Source organism: Hordeum vulgare, chromosome 5H (genome assembly GCF_904849725.1).
Source record: "Hordeum vulgare subsp. vulgare chromosome 5H, MorexV3_pseudomolecules_assembly, whole genome shotgun sequence".
NCBI lineage: Eukaryota > Viridiplantae > Streptophyta > Magnoliopsida > Poales > Poaceae > Hordeum > Hordeum vulgare.
In genome coordinates, this window is record NC_058522.1 from 553,841,939 (window position 1) to 553,864,506 (window position 22,568).

The 22,568-nt window shown below is 47.6% G+C and overlaps 1 protein-coding gene across 1 annotated transcript; it reads right to left on the reverse strand.

The window, feature by feature from the left end:
• Window positions 1–13,076: 13,076 nt before the first annotated feature.
• On the reverse strand, window positions 13,077–13,683 carry LOC123399039 (probable histone H2A.5). The gene has a single exon (XM_045093470.1). The coding sequence runs from the start codon at window positions 13,585–13,587 to the stop codon at window positions 13,129–13,131; it is 459 nt and encodes a 152-aa protein (XP_044949405.1). The 5' UTR covers window positions 13,588–13,683; the 3' UTR covers window positions 13,077–13,128.
• Between the last annotated feature and the right edge of the window lie 8,885 nt (window positions 13,684–22,568).

The window sequence follows — 22,568 nt, forward strand, 5'->3', positions numbered from 1 at the left end:
ACACGTGTAGCCCGGTGACGTCTCCCGCGCCTTGATCCAGCAAGGAGGAGGGAGAGGTTGGGGAAGAACTCCAGCAGCACGACGGCGTGGTGTCAATGGAGAGACGAGGTCTCCCGACAGGGCTTCGCCAAGCACCGACAGAGAGGAGGAGGAAGAAGAGCAGGGCTGCGCCGAGAGAGAGGAAAAACCGTGTGTCTCAATGGCCAAAACCCCTCTCTATTTATAGGAGGAAGGGGAGGGGGTGCGCCACCCCTAGGGATCCTCCCTAGGTGGTGCGGCAGCCACCAGATGGGAGGGGGCGGCGGCCAGGGCAGGGAAAGGGGGGCGCACCCAAGGTGGGCCTTGGGCCTCACCTACGCCTAGGGTTTCCCCCTTCCCCCCTTCTCTGGTGCGCGTGGGCTGGGTGAGGGCGCACCAGCCCACCTAGGGGCTGGTTCTCTTCCCCACTTAGCCCATCTAGCCTCCCGGGGTCGTTGCCCCCTTTCGGTGGTCCCGATACGTTACCGGTGACGCCCGAAACACTTCCGGTGTCCAAAACCATCCGTCCTATATATCAATCTTTACCTCCGGACCATTCCGGAGCTCCTCGTGACTTCCGGGATCTCATCCGGGACTCCGAACAACTTTCGGTAACCTCATATAACAATTCCCTATAACCCTAGCGTCATCGAACCTTAAGTGTGTAGACCCTACGGGTTCGGGAGACACGCAGACATGACCGAGACACCTCTTTGGCCAATAACCATCAGCGGGGTCTGGATACCCATGGTGGCTCCCACTTGCTCCACGATGATCTTATCGGATGAACCACGATGTCAAGGATTCAATCAATCCCGTATATGATTCCCTTTGTCTGTCGGTATAGAACTTGCCCGAGATTCGATCGTCGGTATACCTATACCTTGTTCAATCTCGTTACCGGTAAGTCTCTTTACTCGTTTCGTAGCACGTCATCGTGTGACTAACTCCTTAGTCACATTGAGCTCATGATGATGTTCTACCGAGTGGGCCCAGAGATACCTCTTCGTCACACGGAGTGACAAATCCCGATCTCGATTCGTACCAACCCAACAGACACTTTCGGAGGTACCCGTAGTGCACCTTTATAGTCACCCAGTTACGTTGTGACGTTTGATACACCCAAAGCACTCCTACGGTATCCGGGAGTTGCACAATCTCACGGTCGAAGGAAAAGATACTTGACATTAGAAAAGCATTAGCATACGAACAATACGATCTAGTGCTAGGTTTAGGATTGGGTCTTGTCCATCACATCATTCTCCCAATGATGTGACCCCGTTATCAATGACATCTAATGCCCATGATCAGGAAACCATGATCATCTATTGACTAACGAGCTAGCCAACTAGAGGCTTGCTAGGGACACATTGTGATCTATTTATTCACACATGTATTACTGTTTCCTGTTAATACAATTATAGCATGAACAATAGACGATTATCATGAACAAGGAAATATGATAATAACCATTTTATTATTGCCTCTAGGGCATATTTCCAACAGTCTCCCACTTGCACTAGAGTCAATAATCTAGTTACATTGTGATGTATCGAACACCCATAGCATTATGGTGTTGATCATGTTTTGCTCGTGGAAGAGGTTTAGTCAATGGGTCTGCAATATTCATATCCGTGTGTACTTTACAAATATCTATCACTCCACTCTGGACATGGTCCTGGCTGGAGTTGTAGCGGCGTTTGATGTGCTTCGTCTTCCGGTGAAACCTAGGCTCCTTGGCTATGGCAATGGCTCCAGTGTTATCACAGAAGAGTGTCATTGGACCCGACGCGCTTGGAACCACTCCAAGGTCGGTGATGAGCTCCTTCATCCAAATTCCTTCATGAGCCGCTTCTGAAGCAGCTATGTACTCCGCTTCACATGTAGATGCTGCCACGACTTCTTGCTTGCTGCTGCACCAGCTCACTGCCCCACCATTCAACACATATACGTATCCGGTCTCTGACTTAGAGTCATCCGGATCTGTGTCGAAGCTAGCGTCGACGTAACCCTTTATGACGAGCTCTTCGTCACCTCCATAAACGAGAAACATTTCCTTAGTCCTTTTCACGTACTTAAGGATATTCTTGACCACTGTCCAGTGTTCCGTACCGGGATCACTTTGGTACCTCCCTACCAAACTTATGGAAAGGTTTATATCAGGTCTGGTACACAGCATGGCATACATTAGAGAGCCCACGGCTGAAGCGTAGGGGACAGAACTCATCTTCTCTCTATCTGCTGCCGTGGTCGGCGACTGAATCTTACTCAATCTCATACCTTGCAAAACTGGCAAGAACCCTTTCTTTGATTTTTCCATATTGAACTTCTTCAATATCTTGTCAAGGTATGTACTTTACGAAAGAGCTATGAGACGTCTCGATCTATCTCTATAGATCTTGATGCCTAATATGTATGCAGCTTCTCCAAGGTCCTTCATCGAAAAACTCTTGTTCAAATAGGCCTTTATGCTCTCCAACATCTCTATATTATTCCCCATCAATAATATGTCATCCACATATAGTATGAGGAAAGCTACAGTGCTCCCACTCACTTTCTTGTACAGACAGGCTTCTCCGTAAACCTGTATGAACCCAAACGCTTTAATAACCTCATTAAAGCGAATGTTCCAACTCCGAGATGCTTGCACCAGCCCATAGATGGAGTGTTGGAGCTTGCATACTTTGTTAGCACCCTTAGGGTCGACAAAACCTTCTGGTTGCATCATATACATCTCTTCCTTAAGGTTCACGTTAAGGAACGATGTTTTGACGTCCATTTGCCAAATTTCATAATCATAAAAGGCGGCAATTGCTAACATGATTCGGACTGATTTCAGCTTCACTACGAGAGAGAAAGTCTCTTCGTAGTCAACTCCTTGAATTTTTCGAAAACCCTTTGCGACAAGTCGAGCTTTGTAAACGGTTACATTACCGTTTGCATCAGTCTTCTTCTTGAAGATCCATTTATTTTCTATGGCTCGCCGGTCATCGGGCAAGTCCACCAAAGTCCATACTTTGTTCTCATACATGGATCCTATCTCGGATTTCATGGCCTCAAGCCATTTGTTGGAATCCGGGCCCGCCATCGCTTCTTCATAGTTCGAAGGTTCACCGTTGTCTAACAACATGATTTCCATCACAGGGTTGCCGTACCACTCTGGTGCGGAGCGTGCCCTTGTGGACCTTCGCGGTTCAGTAGTAACTTGATCCGAAGCTTCATGATCATCATCATTAACTTCCTCTTCAGTCGGTGTAGGCGCCACAGGAACAACTTCCCGCGCTGCGCTACTATCCTGTTCGACAGGGGGTGCAATTACCTCATCAAGTTCTACCTTCCTCCCACTTACTTCTTTCGAGAGAAACTCTTTCTCTAGAAAGGATCCGTTCTTGGCAACAAAGGTTTTACCTTCGGATCTAAGATAGAAGGTATACCCAATAGTTTCCTTAGGGTATCCTATGAATACGCATTTCTCCGCTTTGGGTTCGAGCTTTTCTGGTTGAAGTTTCTTCACATAAGCATCGCAGCCCCAAACTTTAAGAAACGACAACTTAGGTTTCTTGTCAAACCATAGTTCATACGGTGTCGTCTCAACGGATTTAGACGGTGCCCTATTTAAAGTGAATGCTGCAGTTTCTAATGCGTATCCCCAAAATGATAGCGGTAAGTCGGTGAGAGACATCATAGATCATACCATATCTAATAAAGTGCGATTACAACGTTCAGACACTCCGTTGCGCTGCGGTGTGCCAGGCGGCGTCAGTTGTGAAACGATTCCACACTTCCTTACGTGTGTGCCAAACTCATGACTCAAATATTCTCCTCCACGATCAGATCGTAGACATTTAATTTTTCTGTCACGTTGATTCTCAACCTCACTCTGAAATTCCTTGAACTTTTCAAACGTCTCAGATTTGTGCTTCATCAAGTAGATATACCCATACCTACTCAAATCATCGGTGAGAGTGAGAACATAACGGTAACAACCGCGAGCTTCAACGTTCATTGGACCACACACATCAGTATGTATTATTCCCAATAAGTCGGTTGCTCTCTCCATTATTCCTGAGAATGGAGTCTTTGTCATCTTGCCCATGAGGCACGGTTCGCATGTGTCAAATGATTCAAAGTCAAGAGACTCCAATAGTCCATCAGTATGGAGCTTCTTCATGCTCTCAACGCCGATATGACCAAGGCGGCAGTGCCACAAGTATGTGGGACTATCATTATCAACTTTGCATCTTTTGGTACTCACACCATGAATATGTGTAACATCACGATCGAGATTCATCAAGAATAAACCATTCACCAGCGGAGCATGACCATAAAACATATCACTCATATAAATAGAACAACCATTATTCTCTGACTTAAATGAGTAGCCGTCTCGCATTAAGCAAGACCCTGATACAATGTTCATGCTTAAAGCCGGTACTAAATAACAATTATTAAGGTTTAAAACTAATCCCGGCGGTAGATGTAGAGGTAGCGTGCCGACGGCGATCACATCGACCTTTGAACCATTTCCGACGCGCATCGTCACCTCGTCCTTGGCCAGTCTCCGGTTATTCCGCAGTTCCTGCTTTGAGTTGCAAATGTGAGCAACAGCACCGGTATCAAATACCCAAGAGCTACTACGAGCGCTGGTAAGGTACACATCAATAACATGTTATATCACATATACCTTTAACGTTGCCGGCCTTCTTGTCCGCTAAGTATTTGGGGCAGTTCCGCTTCCAGTGACCCTTTCCCTTGCAATAGAAGCACTCAGTCTCAGGCTTGGGTCCGTTCTTTTTCTTCTTCCCGGCATCTGGCTTACCGGGAGCGGCAACAGCTTTGCCGTCTTTCTTGAAGTTCTTCTTACCCTTGCCTTTCTTGAAACTAGTGGTCTTGTTGACCATCAACACTTGATGCTCTTTCTTGATTTCTACTTCTGCAGACTTGAGCATCGAGTACAACTCAGGAATGGTCTTCTCCATCCCTTGCATGTTGTAGTTAAGCACAAAGCCTTTTAGCTTGGTGGGAGAGACTGGAGGATTCTGTCAATTATCGCATCATTCGGAAGTTCGACTCCAAGTGAAGTCAGACGACCGTGTAACCCACACATTTTGAGTATGTGCTCACTGACAGAACTGTTCTCCTCCATCTTACAGCTAAAGAACTTGTCGGAGACTTCATATCTCTCGACACGGGCATGATCTTGAAAAACTAGCTTCATCTCCTGGAACATCTCATATGCCCCGTGTTGCTCAAAACGCCTTTGGAGCCCCGTTTCTAAACTGTATAACATGCCACACCTAACCAGAGAGTAGTCATCACTCCGCGTTTGCCAGACGTTCAGAATGTCCTGGGCTGCTGCGGGAGTGGGAGGGTCACCTAGCGGCGCATCAAGGACATAAGCCTTTTTAGCTGCTTCAAGGATGAGCTTCAAATTGCGAACCCAGTCCGCATAGTTGCTACCATCATCTTTCAGCTTGTTTTTCTCTAGGAATGCGTTGAAATTGAGGTTGACGTTGGACATCTACAATATTTATAAAGACAACTTTTAGACTAAGTTCATGACAATTAAGTTCATTTAATCAAATTAAGTATGAACTCCCACTTAAATCGACATCCGTCTAGTCACTAAGTAATACATGATCCATGTTGACTAACCCGTGTCCGATCATCACGTGAGACAGACTAGTCACCATGGTGAGCAACTTCATGCTGATCGTATTCAACCATACGACTCATGTTCGACCTTTCGGTCTCTTGTATTCGAGGTCATGTTTGTACATGCTAAGCTCGTCGAGTCAACCTAGGTGTTTCGCGTGTGTAAATCTGGCTTACACCCGTTGTATGCGAACGTTAGAATCTATCACACCCGATCATCACGTGGTGCTTCGAGACAACAAACCTTCGCAACGGTGCACACTTAGGGGAATACGTTCTCGAAATTTTAAGAGGGATCATCTTATTATGCTACCGTCGTTCTAAGCAATAAGATGAAAAACATGATAAACATCACAATGCAATCATATAATGACATGATATGGCCATTATCATCTTTGCTCTTTCGATCTCCATCTTCAGGCATCGCATGGTCATCATCGTCACCGGCATGACACCATGATCTCCATCATCATGATCTCCATCATCGTGTCTTCGTGAAGTCGTCACGCCAACTACTACTATCACTACTACTATAGCTAACCGTTAGCAATGAAGTAAAAGTAGTAAGCACATGGCGTCGCATCTCATACAATAAATTAAGACAACTCCTATGGCTCATGCCGGTTGTCATACTCATCGACATGCAAGTCGTGAAACCTATTACAATAACATGATCATCTCATACATCATACATGCAACATCACAACTTTGGCCATATCACATCACATGTCAAACCCTGCAAAAACAAGTTAGACGTCCTCTAATTGTTGTTGCAAGTTTTACGTGGCTGATTTGGGTTTCTAGCAAGAACGCCTTCTTACCTACGTGACAGCCACAACGATGATATGCCAAAGCTATTTACCCTTCATAAGGACCCTTTTCATCAAATCCAATCCGACTAGAGTAGGAGAGACAGACACCCGCTAGCCACCTTTATGCACGGTGTGCATGTCTGTCGGTGGAACTAGTCTCACGTAAGCGTACATGTAAAGTTGGTCCGGGCCACTTCATCCCACAATACTGCCGGAAAAGAATAAGACTAGTAGCGGCAAGCAAATTGACAAATCATCGCCCACAACTTTTGTGTTCTACTCGTGCATAAAATCTACGCATAGAAAACCTGGCTCTGATACCACTGTTGGGTAACATAGCATAAATTCAAAATTTTCCTACGCATATTCAGATCTTCCTATGGAGAGACCAGCAATGATAGAGGGGTAAGAGCATCTTCATACCTTTGAAGATCGCTAAGCGGAAGCGTTGCTAGAGCGCGGTTGATGGAGTCGTACTCGCAGCGATTCCGATCTAGTGCCGAACTACGACACCTCCGCGTTCAACACACGTGCAGCCCGGTGACGTCTCCCGCGCCTTGATCCAGCAAGGAGGAGGGAGAGGTTGGGGAAGAACTCCAGCAGCACGACGGCATGGTGTCGATGGAGAGACGAGGTCTCCCAGCAGGGATTCGCCAAGCACCGGCAGTGAGGAGGAGGAAGAAGAGCAGGGTTGCGCCGAGAGAGAGGAAAAACCGTGTGTCTCAATGGCCAAAACCCCTCTCTATTTATAGGAGGAAGGGGAGGGGGTGCGCCACCCCTAGGGATCCTCCCTAGGTGGTGCGGCAGCCACCAGATGGGAGGGGGCGGCGGCCAGGGCAGGGAAAGGGGGGTGCACCCTAGGTGGGCCTTGGGCCTCACCTGCGCCTAGGGTTTCCCCCCTTCCCCCCTTCTCTGGTGCGCATGGGCTGGGTGGGGGCGCACCAGCCCACCTAGGGGCTGGTTCCCTTCCCCACTTAGCCCATCTAGCCTCCCGGGGTCGTTGCCCCCTTTCGGTGGTCCCCCGGAGCCACCTCCGGTGGTCCCGGTGGTCCCGATACGTTACCGGTGACGCCCGAAACACTTTCGGTGTCCAAAACCATCCGTCCTATATATCAATCTTTACCTCCGGACCATTCTGGAGCTCCTCGTGACGTCCGGGATCTCATCCGGGACTCCGAACAACTTTCGGTAACCTGTATAACAATTCCCTATAACCCTAGCGTCATCGAACCTTAAGTGTGTAGACCCTACGGGTTCGGGAGACACGCAGACATGACCGAGACACCTCTTTGGCCAATAACCATCAGCGGGGTCTGGATACCCATGGTGGCTCCCACTTGCTCCACGATAATCTTATCGGATGAACCACGATGTCAAGGATTCAATCAATCCCGTATGCGATTCCCTTTGTCTGTCGGTATAGAACTTGCCCGAGATTCGATCGTCGGTATACCTATACCTTGTTCAATCTCGTTACTGGTAAGTCTCTTTACTCGTTCCGTAGCACGTCATCATGTGACTAACTCCTTAGTCACATTGAGCTCATGATGATGTTCTACCGAGTGGGCCCAGAGATACCTCTCCGTCACACGGAGTGACGAATCCCGATCTCGATTCGTACCAACCCAACAGACACTTTCGGAGGTACTCGTAGTGCACCTTTATAGTCACCCAGTTACGTTGTGACGTTTGATACACCCAAAGCACTCCTACGGTATCCGGGAGTTGCACAATCTCACGGTCGAAGGAAAAGATACTTGACATTAGAAAAGCATTAGCATACGAACAATACGATCTAGTGCTAGGCTTAGGATTGGGTCTTGTCCATCACATCATTCTCCCAATGATGTGATCCCGTTATCAATGACATCTAATGCCCATGATCAGGAAACCATGATCATCTATTGACTAACGAGCTAGCCAACTAGAGGCTTGCTAGGGACACATTGTGATCTATTTATTCACACATGTATTACTGTTTCGTGTTAATACAATTATAACATGAACAATAGACGATTATCATGAACAAGGAAATATGATAATAACCATTTTATTATTGCCTCTAGGGCATATTTCCAACACAAGTCCCCTATGATGCTTTGGCTATTATGAGATCCCAATCTTGATTTTATCTGTCAGGTCAGCTTACAGGATGATTGTTTGAGTCTAAAAAGAGAAGATGAGCGAACAAGGTCGTCCGACACTTCAACCCGTGAAAAATCATGGGAGACGTTGTTTTTATGGAAATGTTTTTATGGAGGCTAGCACAACATTCTCTCCCCACAGAAGATGGAAGCATATGAATATACTTCCTCCGTTTTTAAATATAAATCTTTAAAGAGGTTTCACTAGTGGACTACATACGGATGTATATAGACATACTTTAGAGTGTAGATTCATTCATTTTGCTCCGTATGTAGACTCCTAGTAAAATATCTTAAAAGACTTATATTTAGGAACGGAGGGAGTACCTAACAGTGATATTTGTTGTTGTAGAAAATTATAGGATGACTAAATATTGTGTTGTATTAATTTGACCCTCGCGAAAGTACAATGTGAGAGACAGAGACTTCGAGCAAAGGGCAAATTGTACATAGTTTAAATCAATCATATCTCTAACTCATAATCTCTAACTTAAACATAATTATACTTCTAACATTTCCCCTCGTTCGTACCGGGAGTGGAGCGGATGATTGCGACTGAATTTAAAGTCTTGTACTTATGTCATCTTCTTCATTGTGCCATCATCAACTCCGTCCAGGATGGGTCGACACCTAGTGCGGTGACTGCGTTTCTTTCTGATACCTTCCATGTCTCTCCTCCATTCACTCCTGCAGTCACACCGGGAGTGACATGAACGCTAATGATGACACGAACTTTGTTGACTAGAGTTGTTGTCGATGAGTTGGTGTAGACCAAGACATTAATATCGATGTTGAGTTAGCCAATCATGGTGATGTAGTCATGGTCGTGGTAGTCATGATCGATGATGTAGTCGTCGTGGATGATGAAGCCGCACAAAGCGAGAGGCGCAAAAAATGCATTGTGTTGTAGATGGCGGAGCTGCAGTCATGGACGATGCACATTGCGAATGTTAGAGGATGCCATCAGTGATGAGTCCACCGATTTTGCCAGGATCAAAGGAAACCCATCGAGCACACATCGGTTTGTCAGAACCATGTGATCGTGTAGGAATCGTAACTATAATGACATCGTGTCGATGCAGTCTTGTCGTCGTGGATGGCGCGCTCGGTATCATCATCTTGGTGCGGTCATTGCCATCGTTGAGGTCGTGTCTTGCAGAAAAATGTGTTAGAGGATGCTAGGTGTCCATCTTGTGAACGAGCTGGCGACAGTGTGTTGAACATCATAGTAGACCACGTTGATGTAGAACTTGGCGATGAAGTATCGACAATAAAGCAGCAGGTGTGAAGTAGTGCGTCGGCATGCGTGTATTTAATGTCCTCGGGAAGCTTGACGAAGTATGTTGGTTTGTACCAGCGGTCCCTCCCGGTGTCCAGCGCTGCAAGCCGGCTCGGTGAAGATGTCAATTGTGCAGCTAGCTTGTCCTGATCGTCGGCCATGTCAATGCAGTTGCGGAAGCAGAAGTAGCCCCCGGCTGGCTGTGTGCATGCAGATGTCCATCCTGAGCCCCCACAGAGCTCAAGGCCGATCGATCGGGTGTCGCACCGTCGGGGAGAGGAGATATTCAGGGGCGCGCACTATAGAAATGGTGGAAGGTCCTAGGATCGGCATCGTTGAACAAACCATTTTAATATCATGTAAAAAAGTATAAGATGGTTGAATATTGTGTCGTACTAATTCGATCCTCGCGGGCGTATACACGGACGGACCTACGTAGTGCTAAGTGGGTGCCCAGGCCGGCACTCAATTTTTGAAATTTCAATAAAAGTTGCTTATATTTTACAAGATTTTTCTGAAATTGTTTAAATTTGTACAATAAGTGCCCCACTCTGATTATTTGCCCCCAATCCACCAAATTTCTAGGTCCATCCCTGGGCGTATATATAAAGAGAGATTTGGAATGGAGAGCAACTTATACTATGTGTGTATCAATAATATATGACGTTTTAGCAGCTCAAATGAAGTGCTAAAACGTCATATATTAGAGCAACTTCAATGGTGCGACACATTTCGTCCGTCGCCGTTCGTTTGGATCGGCGCGAATAAAAATAATGGCCCAACGCGTTGATCCATTGTCAAAACGCGTCTGCTTCGCGTCCGCGCCGACCTATTTTCGACCCAAATTTGAGATTGAAATGCGTCGGCGCGGACGCGAAGCGAACACGCGCGCACCCCCTCGGTATCCGCCCCCAACTACAGCGGCCAACATAATTTATGATGGCCATCATCGTCGGGCCAACGCGTCGGCGACCGTGGCCTGTTTTTTTTAATCCGGGCGTGCGATGGGCTCCGACATCTACTTCCAGAAAGCCCGCCTGTCCACATCCAGCCACCTCCTCGGCGACCAAGCGACCGAAACCCTAGCACACCATGGTCGGCGGCTTTCCAAACAAGGGCAAGGCCCCGCTCTTTCCCTGCACCATCTCCCCACCGTCGTCTTCCCACCGGCCTCGCTAGCGCATGAGCGTCGCGGTGCAACAAGCGCGGTGGCACTGGGAGCACCGCATGCCACTGCCTTACCCCGATGCCACGCTGCCGCACCGCTGGCATCTGGATCCGGAGAGGATTCCGGTGCCAGTCGTGCCGCGGTCGGTGCGGGTGCATGCGGAGGAGGTGAGTCGCCGTCGGCATCTGCTGACGGCGGAAGAGCGGCGAGACCCCACGTAAGCGATCGACTCCCCTAACCGGGAGGTGTGGTTCGTGGTGGAGCACGAGGAGCAGCGCCGTCGTGGCGTTCGCGGAGTGCAGCCACGAGGCCCTCCGTCGTCCCCGCCTGTCGCCAGCGACAAGGACCAGGAGGCTGAGGCCGCCTACCAGGCGACGCTCACTGGTGTTCTCCGCGGCAGCGAGGAAGAAGCGTGGCGCATGGCCGACACGGAGGCGGCATACCAGCAGCAGCTCGCGGAGGCCATCACACTGTGGGCTGCCGGCGACTGCGTCGTGCCACCTCCGTCGGAGCCCGAGCCCCGCGGACCCGCAGGAGGTCTACCAGTGGACCGGCGTCGTCCAGGAGTTCGTGACGGCGCCGCCCATCTGGCTGGGCGCGACACTGCAGCAGGAGCAAGCCTACCTCGAGCACTGGAGGTTGGAGCATCTGTGGGCGGAGCGCGCCGAAGGCCTGCGACTCATGGAGATGGAGAAGGAGGAGGAGGAGGAGCGTGCCCATGCTGCTGCGCTGCCACCGTCACCAGCACAGCCCGCGCCGACGGGGCAGACGATGGAGGCGCAAGCAACTGCGCTCTGGAACTCGGCGTTCCCTTGGGCCGGCCGTGCGCCTACGCTGGTCGACCTCAACGGCCCCAACGACGACGACGACGACGCCTAGGCTGCGTGGACGTAGTTTTATGTTTTTTATTTTTATATAATGTAATGCGGACACTTGGGGTGTCGCCGGCCTTTGTGGCTGGTTTTTAATTTTAATTATGCATTCTGTGGGGTTTTTTTCACGTCCGTAAAAAATGGACCCAACCAGCGTTGGACGCACGAGCCGACCCATTTATGAAAGCGGACGTTCGTGTCCGTCTGACCGACCCAAACGGACAAAATCACCGTCCGTTGGGGTCGACCCGTTGGAGTTGCCCTTATGGTACGGTGGGAGTACGTGGTTTAAACAGGGACGAATCTATTCCCCCTCCAGCACTGTAAATCCGGGCGGACGAAAAATAAACGTATTTTAAAAATGAATCGATGCATTGGATGATCACCTTTATCCGCGGCGTCTCGAAGAGACAATAACAGACAAAATGAATCATCCAATTGGAGTTGCCCTAATCACCTCAACGTGGAGGAGGTAGATGTGTGGGTTGTGACCGATGTGGTGGTACCACAGCAGTATGAGCTTTTCGGACCAGACGCCGGCGCTCCTCGGCTGTGCCCGGATCACCCTGCTCTTCCCCTGAGCCACCGGGACACGCATGAACAGAGCCGGCGGCGACTTTTCTGCCCAAACCGTGAACTTCTGAACAATTCTTGTTTGTGCTTCTCTGAAGTGCTGCGAGTTTCGCTTGCATCGTGACACCGTGAACTGAATTCGACGGCCGATCATGTGAGTCAGACAGGGCAAGAGGGGCTTATTGTCCGGGATCTTCCATCTTGCCAAGCATGCCCATCAAGCCCTTGTGCGCGTCGGCTTCTTCTTCTGAACCTGAACTCATACTACGCGACGTGTAAAATACAGGTTGGGGATGCTCATCGGCTTCTTCAGCTTGCAACTCCGATTTCTACTGCTTAGTTTTTCTAGTAACCACGCCAAGTGAATTTATCAAGTTCAAATGATTGGTAAGTACAACAATTTATCCCTCCGCGCAAATGCAGAACTCCATATACCATTGCAAAATCATTAAGACAGCCAACGCAGCAGAAATTTACTGTCAGTCAGAGAGATCTCTGACATTGATTTTTTTTTTTCAGAGCAGAACAGAACATTACTAGATCGACACCATTACCAGAACAACGAACACTAATTCTATTACGAAGTAGAGTACTAGGCAGTAATCGACTAAGCCTTCTTGGCGGCCTTGTTGGGCGACTTGGGCTCCTTCTCGACCGTCTTCTTGGGGAGAAGCACGGGGTTGATGTTGGGCAGCACGCCGCCGTGGGCGATGGTGACGCCGGCGAGCAGCTTTCCAAGCTCCGGGTCGTTCCGGATGGCGAGCAGCAGGTGGCGCGGCATGATGCGGGACTTTTTGTTGTCCTTGGCGGCGTTCCCGGCGAGCTCCAGGATCTCGGCGGCGAGGTACTCGAGGACGGAGGCGAGGTAGACGGGGGCGCCCCGGCCGACGCGCTGCGCGTACCGGCCCTTCTTGAGGAAGCGCCCGATGCGGGCGACGGGGAACTGCAGCCCGGCCTTGACGGACCGCGCCACCATCTTCTTCCTGGGGCTGCCGCCGAGCTTGCGCCCCACCACGTACCTCTTCGCCTTCGGGATGGCGCCGGCGCCGGCGCCTGAGGCTTCCATGGTGTTGTAGGCGCGGAGAGATTTGGCGATGGCCGATGGGGATTGGGGATTGGGATTTGGGGAGGCGGGAGCGCGTTGGGTTGGCGGGAGTGTGTTGTGTTTGGTGGTGATGGCAGGACGGTGGGTTTCGGCAGGCAATTTAAACGGCGGGGGAAGGGGGTGGCGTGGGGCCGGCGATCTGCGCGCACGGGCAATGGACGGTCGGATCCATGGCGAATGGACGGCTGCGATGGGAAATTTACCGCGCCCTTCCCGTCATTCAGTAAATGCGTTTGTCAAAGGAAGGATCGCGGAAATCGAATCAGCTCTAGATTTCTTCCTTTTTATTGCAAACTGGAAACCCATAAAGCCAGGGAAGGATTATCTGGATACGAAGGTCCTTCAATACGAATCTTTTCTTATGAAAACATTTCGGTCAGTGAGGCCTTCCACTATGTAGTCGGTGCCTGATATCGCCATCACATCAGCGGTGCTCAGGGAAGAATTTTTTTACTTTGCTTGAGCAATGTGTATTTGCAGGACGGAATAAAATAGGACCCACACAAGCATGAAAGTATTTGACCCAGCCAACTTTCCTCCACACACAAGAGGAGCCTATTAGTAAAATAGTACTGGCTCCATCTTAAAATAAGTGTCTTAACTTTATACTAGCTCTATTATAAAATTATACTAAATTGAGACAGTTATTTTGGAACGGAAGGAGTAATACGTTATTGCGTGAAAGAAGTGGGCATCAGAGCAAGTAGGTGATCCGTCATCCCGGAAGTTTTCTTATGGCATCAGATGGGTAATGTAGGGCGTCGGTGCCAAATGCATCAAAAAATGATTCGGCATCAATTTTGGCCTACATAGTGAAAGGCATGAGTGAAACCACAAACAATAAAAGCATTTCTCTAACAGATTCCTTGAACATCGGTACCTCAAAACAGCTTATGCTATACTACAAAAGCCAAAATGATTTTACTATATTGCGGGAGCTCCGGTAGAACATATCCCGTGAACTAGGTACCGCAAATGTAAATCGCAGCTAAACGCCCACATGTGAGCCCCCCTCATCGAGCTCGTGCCCAGGTCGCTCTCGCGGGCGGGTTGGGTGTAACCCTAACCGTCATCGCCTGCACTCTTCCCTGCCTCCCTTCGCCTTGCCGTTGCCGGAGGGCAGCCCGGCTGGCAGCGGCGGCGGCAGGGCTCCTCTTCCCTCCTCCCTTCGTGGTTCTCGCACGAGGCGATGTGCACGCGGGGAGCCCCGCGCTCCCGCAGGGCGAGGCGGCGGCGCCTCGGGTTGCGGGGCTACGGGCGCGGCGGTACAATGGTGCACCGGCGGTTGCGTGGCGGATCTGGTGGGACGGGCTTGCGCGACGGCTTGGCGGTGCGGCCGGCTGGGCCGCGACTGTGAGATCGCCGAGGGAAGCCACACTCTACGGCGACGCGAGCTAGGGGCACCGCCTAGCTTGGCTGGGTCGGCTTCCGGTAGGGTGGGCGCGGGCGGAGGGGCTGGCCTCGCCCCCCCCCCTTGTTTGGACAGTGTTGGGGCAATTTGGTAGTCTTCTCCGGTTGCGTTTGGCTCGGTTGCATCCGGATTTGCACTGGATCCTGGTGAAGTTCTTGTACCTTGCGAGGATTAGGCTCGACCGTCGCACGATGGTGCCATTCATCGGTGAGGTGGTTGAGGGAGTCGGGGACTGAGTGGTCCTCGGGACGCTTATGTATTTCCATGGACCGGACTCTTAGGTCGTTCTATCATCATTATTGGGCTTTGGATAAATAAATGATGATGTATTCAAGATGGGCTTTTCCTGAAGACTTGGCGTGTATTCCAGGGTCACGTAGTTCGGCTTTTTCCCTCCTCGGTGTATAACCGACGCTGTGTAACCCTAACACCCGTGATATTTATATAAACTACATGGATTTAGTTCGTAGGACAAATTAAGCTCATTATTCTTAGGGTTTAGACCACAACATACGATCTCGAGGTAGATCAACTTTGTACCCGCTACTTCGCCATCAATATAAACAAGAGTAGGACGTAAAGTTTTACCTCTATCAAAAGGATCCGAACCTGGGTAGACACCGTCTCCTTTGTCTCCTGTTACCCATTGATCCAAGATCCACATATCCGACCCCCTATCTGAGATACGCCGGTTTTGACACCGACATTGGTGCTTTCATTAAGAGTTTCACTAAAGGATCATCAGAAGGATCGATGGCTCGCTTGGTCGCTAACGAAGGCATGAGCTCCGAGGATATCTTTGTCCCCGACCAGCTCTCTACATTCGGCATCACTACCCCACATGTCAAAGCAACTCGTCACCATGGCCAGACCAACGGGTTCGCCCCAGGTTGGGGAATCAAGTTGAGCGACTTGGTATACGTCGTCGCTGCCCAAGGCTATCTGGTCCTCGTTCGGACCTCGAATTTAGCCTCGACTTCGGGTCCCCTCCCCGACCTCGCATTCGGGTTTGTGCCTACTCCAGATATGGCCTTGAGCACGGATCTGATCATTGCATTGGGAAATCAGGAGTTAACCTTGTCCGAACACACCTCTTGTGTTGACACACCAGAGATCAACTCCAGTGAAGCTCCAAGGACTAGTCCAGCCAATCCCTCGCTGTCAAACGAGACACTGGTCCGGATCCGAACCATGGAAAGTTTGGACGGCTCGGCCCCGATCTCTGATCGGCTTTGAGCCCAGGTGCAGGGAACTTTTATTTCCCACCCACCTCCCACTTAGTATCCACTATCGATGACTTAACTGATTTGCTGGACTTCTTCACGTACGAGGCCGAAGACACATTTACGGATGTCGATACACCTGCTCCTCCCACAACGGGACGATGGACCGCCACCTCCACATATGATGTGTACGTGATGGACACCCCTAAGGATGATAACACCACAGGGAAGAGTGATGATGATACCCTAGTCAAAAGTAGTGACTATGAACCCCAATGGCGTTGGCATCGCAAAAATCCTAGAGCACGTAAAGGCAAGGAGAGCAATACGGAAACGGACGAAAATGCCACCTTTGATGACCAAGAGAACCCCGTTGATACCGCTCCTCCCGTACAAAGGCGTGACAATTCGGAGGGACACAGAGGTCTGGATAAATTTGAGGACCTCAACGATTTCGAGTATAGCAACTACCTCCCTCTTTTCGAAGAGGAGTGTAGCCTCGGAGACGAGGATTTCATTATTCCCGAAGGCCCATTGTATCAGGAACAATTCAAGCAACAACTAATAGCCACTGCCAGGAGACTCAAGATAAAACAACAATAGATCAAGGCCGATCAAGACTCCATCAATGACAGATGGACCCAATTCCTAGTCGCCAAAAAACGTATGGCAAGGAACAACACTGGCAAAATAAAAGTTACCAATGCCACCGATTATTGCCATATTTTGAGGATGAAGCCTTTGAGCCCGTACCACCCAGACGAACTCACGGCGACCAGCCAGACCGCCCCCTCGAGGCCGGGACAAGATGGATGGAAATGATAGGGAATAGTCTAAACACCATCGCAGACGAGGGAAGGAGACGGTATAGCCTGGAGACCCATTCGACGGGCGGCACAATCTGAACGGTAAAACGGGAGAGACAAGATCTATCTATGGGTCTAGAGGACGCACTCCCGCTAGACGGGATGAATACCAAGATCGATTCAATCATCATGATAGAGTTCAGGAGCCACCCCGGAATAGGAATTCATATGATCTCTAGCATAATGCCGCCTAGGTCAGAGGCGTTGATCACCCAATGTGCTTTACCCATGAGGTAATGCAGCACCAGTTCCGTGAAGGGTTCAGACCCGTCAATATAGAGCAATATGATGGAACAACAGACCCATCCGTTTGGATTGAAGACTTTCTTCTCCACATACATATGGCCCGAGGTGATGACCTCCACGCCATAAATATTTACCATTAAAGCTCAAACGACCACAGCGGCATTACCTGAATAGCCTACCCTAAAACTCCATCGAGAGCTGGGAGGAGCTCGAGGATGTTTTTCGAGCTAATTTACACGGCACTTATGTCCGGCCGCCAGGCTTCGATGACTTGAGCCACATTCTCTAACAAGCCGGTGAGTCATCCCGACAGTTTCGAAACCGATTCCTCACAAAGAAAACCAAATCGCCGACTGTTCAGACGTTGAGGCACTCGCCTCCTTCCGAAGTAATATTCGGGATGAATGGCTAGCCCGGACGCTCATGCAAGATAGGCCAAGAATAATGCGGCCCTTACGTCCCTTATGACTCTCTTTTGCGCGTGCGAGGACAACTAACTAGCCAGACGGAACAACCCCCCTACAAACTCTGACACGTCTGAAGTGTGGAACGAGAACGGTAAGCCACGGCGTAAGAAGAACAAGCATCGGCACAACGCCGGCGAAGCAGAAGATACGCCATTTAATGCCGGATTTAGCAACTCCAGGCCGGGATCGCGGAAGAAACCCTCTAAAGGGAATCAGGATGGATCGACCGCGCTGGGTAAAATATTGGACATGCCTTGTCAGATCCACGGCACCCCAAATAAGCCCGCTATCCACACCAACCGTAATTGTTGGGCAATCAAATAGACGAGAAAAAATATAGCCGATGACTAGGGCAAGAGTCCCCGTAGCGAGGATGATGAAGAACCTCGTCGGGCGAACAACGGGGGCCAAAAGCAATTCCCTCCTGAGGTGAAAACCGTGAACATGATCCATGTCATGCACATACCAAAAAAGAAGAGGAAACGAGCACTTCGGGACCTATACGATATAGAGCCAGTAGCCCCGAAGTACAACCCATGGTCGGCATGTCCGATCACTTATGACCGCACGGATCACTCAACCAGTATTCGACACGGGGGGGGGGGGGGGTCGGCAACCCTGGTGCTCGACCCCATCATCGATGGGTATCATGTCACTAGAGTCCCCATGGACGGAGGCAGTAGCCTCAATCTTATTTACGCAGACACAATGAGGAAAATGGGTATCGATTCATCGAGGATTAAGCCCAGTAACTTTCAAGTTAAAAAGACTGCACGTAAGTCAAAATTAAAAACAAAATAAGACATGGTATACCATGCAAAGAAAAATAGCATTGCATCATACAGAGATTCAACAACTCATACAGGATAATGTAAATTGTCCAACTCAACGTCCCATTAATCAATGTATTTAAGTATTCTCTCCTACTAGGTCATGTAAAATCTACCACATAAGCGAGTCATGCATTTAACTTAGAAATTACAATTATTTTTGCATTAGTCTATGCATGTGACGCTGCCACTTCATATACTAATGTTAGTCATCCTTCACATTTTTAATTGTAACTCATAAGTTTTATTTTATTTTTAGACACTTTCTTGTATTGATTTTCGAGCTTATACTTTCTTTTCATTAGATTTAGTAACTACTTGTACATTTTTTTTAACAAAGTTACCACAGCAACGCGCACGAAGAGAGTCATCCTTACTATTCATGTACATTTTTTTCCTCAATTAATGGTGAAGACACCCATTATGCACAACTTGAACGAATTTTAAACTCACATTATGCTACTTATGTTTCAAAACTATTTTACGACAATAAACTTATGAAGTATAATAAATCTTGTGTATTTGTATATATGCCCATATTATTAATTATAATATTCATGTTTCAGATATATAAAGTCATCTAAACATATTACCAGCGATTCCTGCTATAACACGTGGGAAATTGTCTAGTTGAAAATAGAGGAAAGAAACAGTAACCAAGCGTTCATGTCGGATGGATAATAAAGAGAAAATTCCTTATTTGGCATTTTTTTTTACTCGGTTCCTTATTTGGTCCAAATAAAAATGTCTTCCTTATTTGGCACATAAAGTATTTTTTGTTCCTTATATGACACTTCCGTCCATTTTATGCACTAACGGGGTTAAGTGTGAGGTGAAAAGACCATTTTGCCCCTAGTGAAAGACCATTTTGCCCCTAGTGCAAAAGACCATTTGGATGTACTAAAAAATGCAATTAGTTCACTCATGTTTTAGGGATCTTCAACAAATGCTACGTATGTATATGTATGCTTCAATATTTTGTTTCTTAAAAAACTGGTTTGTGCGTGTAAAAATCGTACAAAACATCCATAGAACTTCTATGGGTATATATATACACGATCAGTACAATACTTATTTTTTTTAAATAAGTACAGTGCCGTATACTTTTCGATGTGATGCAGATATTTTTCAACGTAATATAGCTTGCATGACTGAGTATTTTCTGATAAAATGCATCGTACCAGCTAGTCGCGGCTGATTAGCTTCCGGCCGCAGATCGCACACGTATCGTTTTGCTCTAGATGCACTTGCCATGTGTGCTCGTACAAGTTGCCGACTAGTAGATCAATGGCACACTACACACGTGAGAATAAGAGACGCTGATTGTGCTTAATCTCTTTACTATCTTTTTCTCACGGTATACAAGTGACAATATTACATGGGTAGGTCACATATATATACGAGTAACTAGCCTATATACATATATATGTTAGTATGAGTTTCACATATTTTTTGTTATGGTTTTTACACGCACATTTCAGATTAAGATAAAATATTAGAGCACACATATACAAAACATCCGTTGAACATCCCTAAAACATGGATAAACCGATTTTCTTTTTACTTAAATCAGGATAGTTAAACTATACACTAGGGGCAAAATGGTCTTTCCGCCTCAGACTTGACAACTTTAGTGCCTAAAATGGACGAAAATGTCATATAAGGAACAAAAATTACTTAAGGTGTCGAATAGGGAAGAAAATTTTATTTTAGGTCAAATGGGGAATAAAATTTTAAGAAACGACCAAATAAGGAATTCTCTCGATAACAAATGCTGCCAAGAGTTATAGTAGTACTAATAACCATGCATTAGCTAAGCTATGATTTTATTCGCTTGCCAGCCATTGTTCTCTCACGTGTGGATTTTTTAAACATTATTCTTTTTATGAAAACTTTGAAACTATGGTTTCAATTTTGTAAATTTCAGTTGAATGATCTAGCCGTTCTTGTTTGGGTCGAAAACTGAGTTTTCGTTCTCATGTGGACCAAAGAGGACCTTTTCGTCCTTGTTTGGTCCCAAGGTCAGTCTTCGCTATTATGAAGGCCTTCCGCCCATGTTAGCCATTAAGGCCCTGTTCGGCTTTCCTCCGCTCCGAAACTTAGCTCCTAGAGTTGGTGGAGCTAAGGTTAAAAACCTGGAGCGAGTGAAGAGGTGCTCCGTATATCCTTTATTTTTACGAAGCAGGAGGATTGCCGAACATGTACTAAAAGTGTGCGTCTATTCCAACTGCACACTTGCTATATGCCAGAGCTCTTCGTGGTCAAACACTTTTTTTGTTTCCTGGTCAAACTCTTGTGCCACCAAGACCGTAACGACAAGGACAATGCATGAAGAGCCATTTGAACCCTACATTGTGGAGCAGACCGGGCCAAATGGGTCGGGCCAGCTCGACACAGCCCGGCTCGTACTAATTGTACGAAGCCCGGTCCGGCCCACAAGGGCACATTTAGTAAATGGGCACTGCATTACCAGTCCGTGTGCTGCGCCTCCAGGCCAGACATGGCCTGGTTACTAAACGGGCTGACACGCTGATCAGTTTAGCATGTTGGGATGCACATTTTTAGTCAGTTGGGCTCATTTTTAGGCATATTAAGTTCTATTTCAGGTTACATATATTTTTAAAAGCTGAAAATACATTAAAAATTAAACGAGTCGTGCCGTGCCAACCCATGTGCCCAACCTTCACGCTTGATGATATTTTTTTCAATTAATTGTGTGCATCTACTAATGTGGATATCGTTGACTTTCTAGACGTTGCCTTTGGTATATTGATATTATTGTGGGAGTTGGCAACATCTGGTTTACAGCCGTGGATAAATGGCATGGTGTGCACAGGCAATGAAAAGAACAGGACGAGGGACAATGCCTACGAGGTTAGCAACATTTATATGAGTAGATGTGTGAGAGTGTCTGAAATATTTCTCATCGAGCATCATTGGCGTAGGTCGAACAGAAGTTGAGGTAGAGCGGATTTTGGTCATTCGTCATCGACAACGCCGACGCACCAATACACCGCCCTGCAATCTCCCTACACGGGACAAATCAAGGTAGGGCGGCCGCCAACCCTTGCCCTATTGGGTCCTCCATCACTGTCGAGGCCGAGCTTGATTAATGCTTGCGACAGTCTGAGCAGATTGATCGACAGAACTCATTCCTTATGATGCATAATTCAAGCTATTTTTCATCTGAATGGAGTTTTGTCTTTCTTTTTTCTTTTTATCGTGCGGATTCGGAATGGAGTTTTGTCATTAATACAGTCCAGTTGACACAAGGATTCAACAAGTGAAGCTCCCGATCAAACAGAGCGTGAGTTGGGTTAGGGTACTATGAACAATATCTTTTTAAATTTTTTCATTTACCAAGCGAACGAAGACGAACTCTATGGCATCCCCGCCCATATACAAGGAGCAAAAGGACCTTTTCAGCAAACAAGGACAACCAGGTCAAAAAATCAAAATTTACAAAATTGAAACCATAAGTTCAAAAATTCTTTAAAAAATAATAATCTTTAAAAAAATTCTCACGCATGGACCCACATTAGCATATTTTATTCAACTTATATAAGTGGCCAGCCTCGGGCTTCAGCCAAAAAAAATGTGGTCAGGGTAAATGTGTTGATTCCTATGGAATCGACATTGTTAGCAATCCTTTTCCGCGAAACACATCAAAGAGAAAGAAATTGTAGAATCGATGGTTCCTGTGGAATGTTTAGAAATCATGTGAAGCGAACGAGGCCAAAACATACAACCATCAACGAAAGAACTTTTTGATAAAAATATAAATTGATTAACACATAACATCAAATCATACTAGCAAGAAAAAACAGAAAAAAAGATGCATTATAAAAAGAAGAAAACACATACCATCTTTGCCACACACCAAAGCAAATAACAAACAA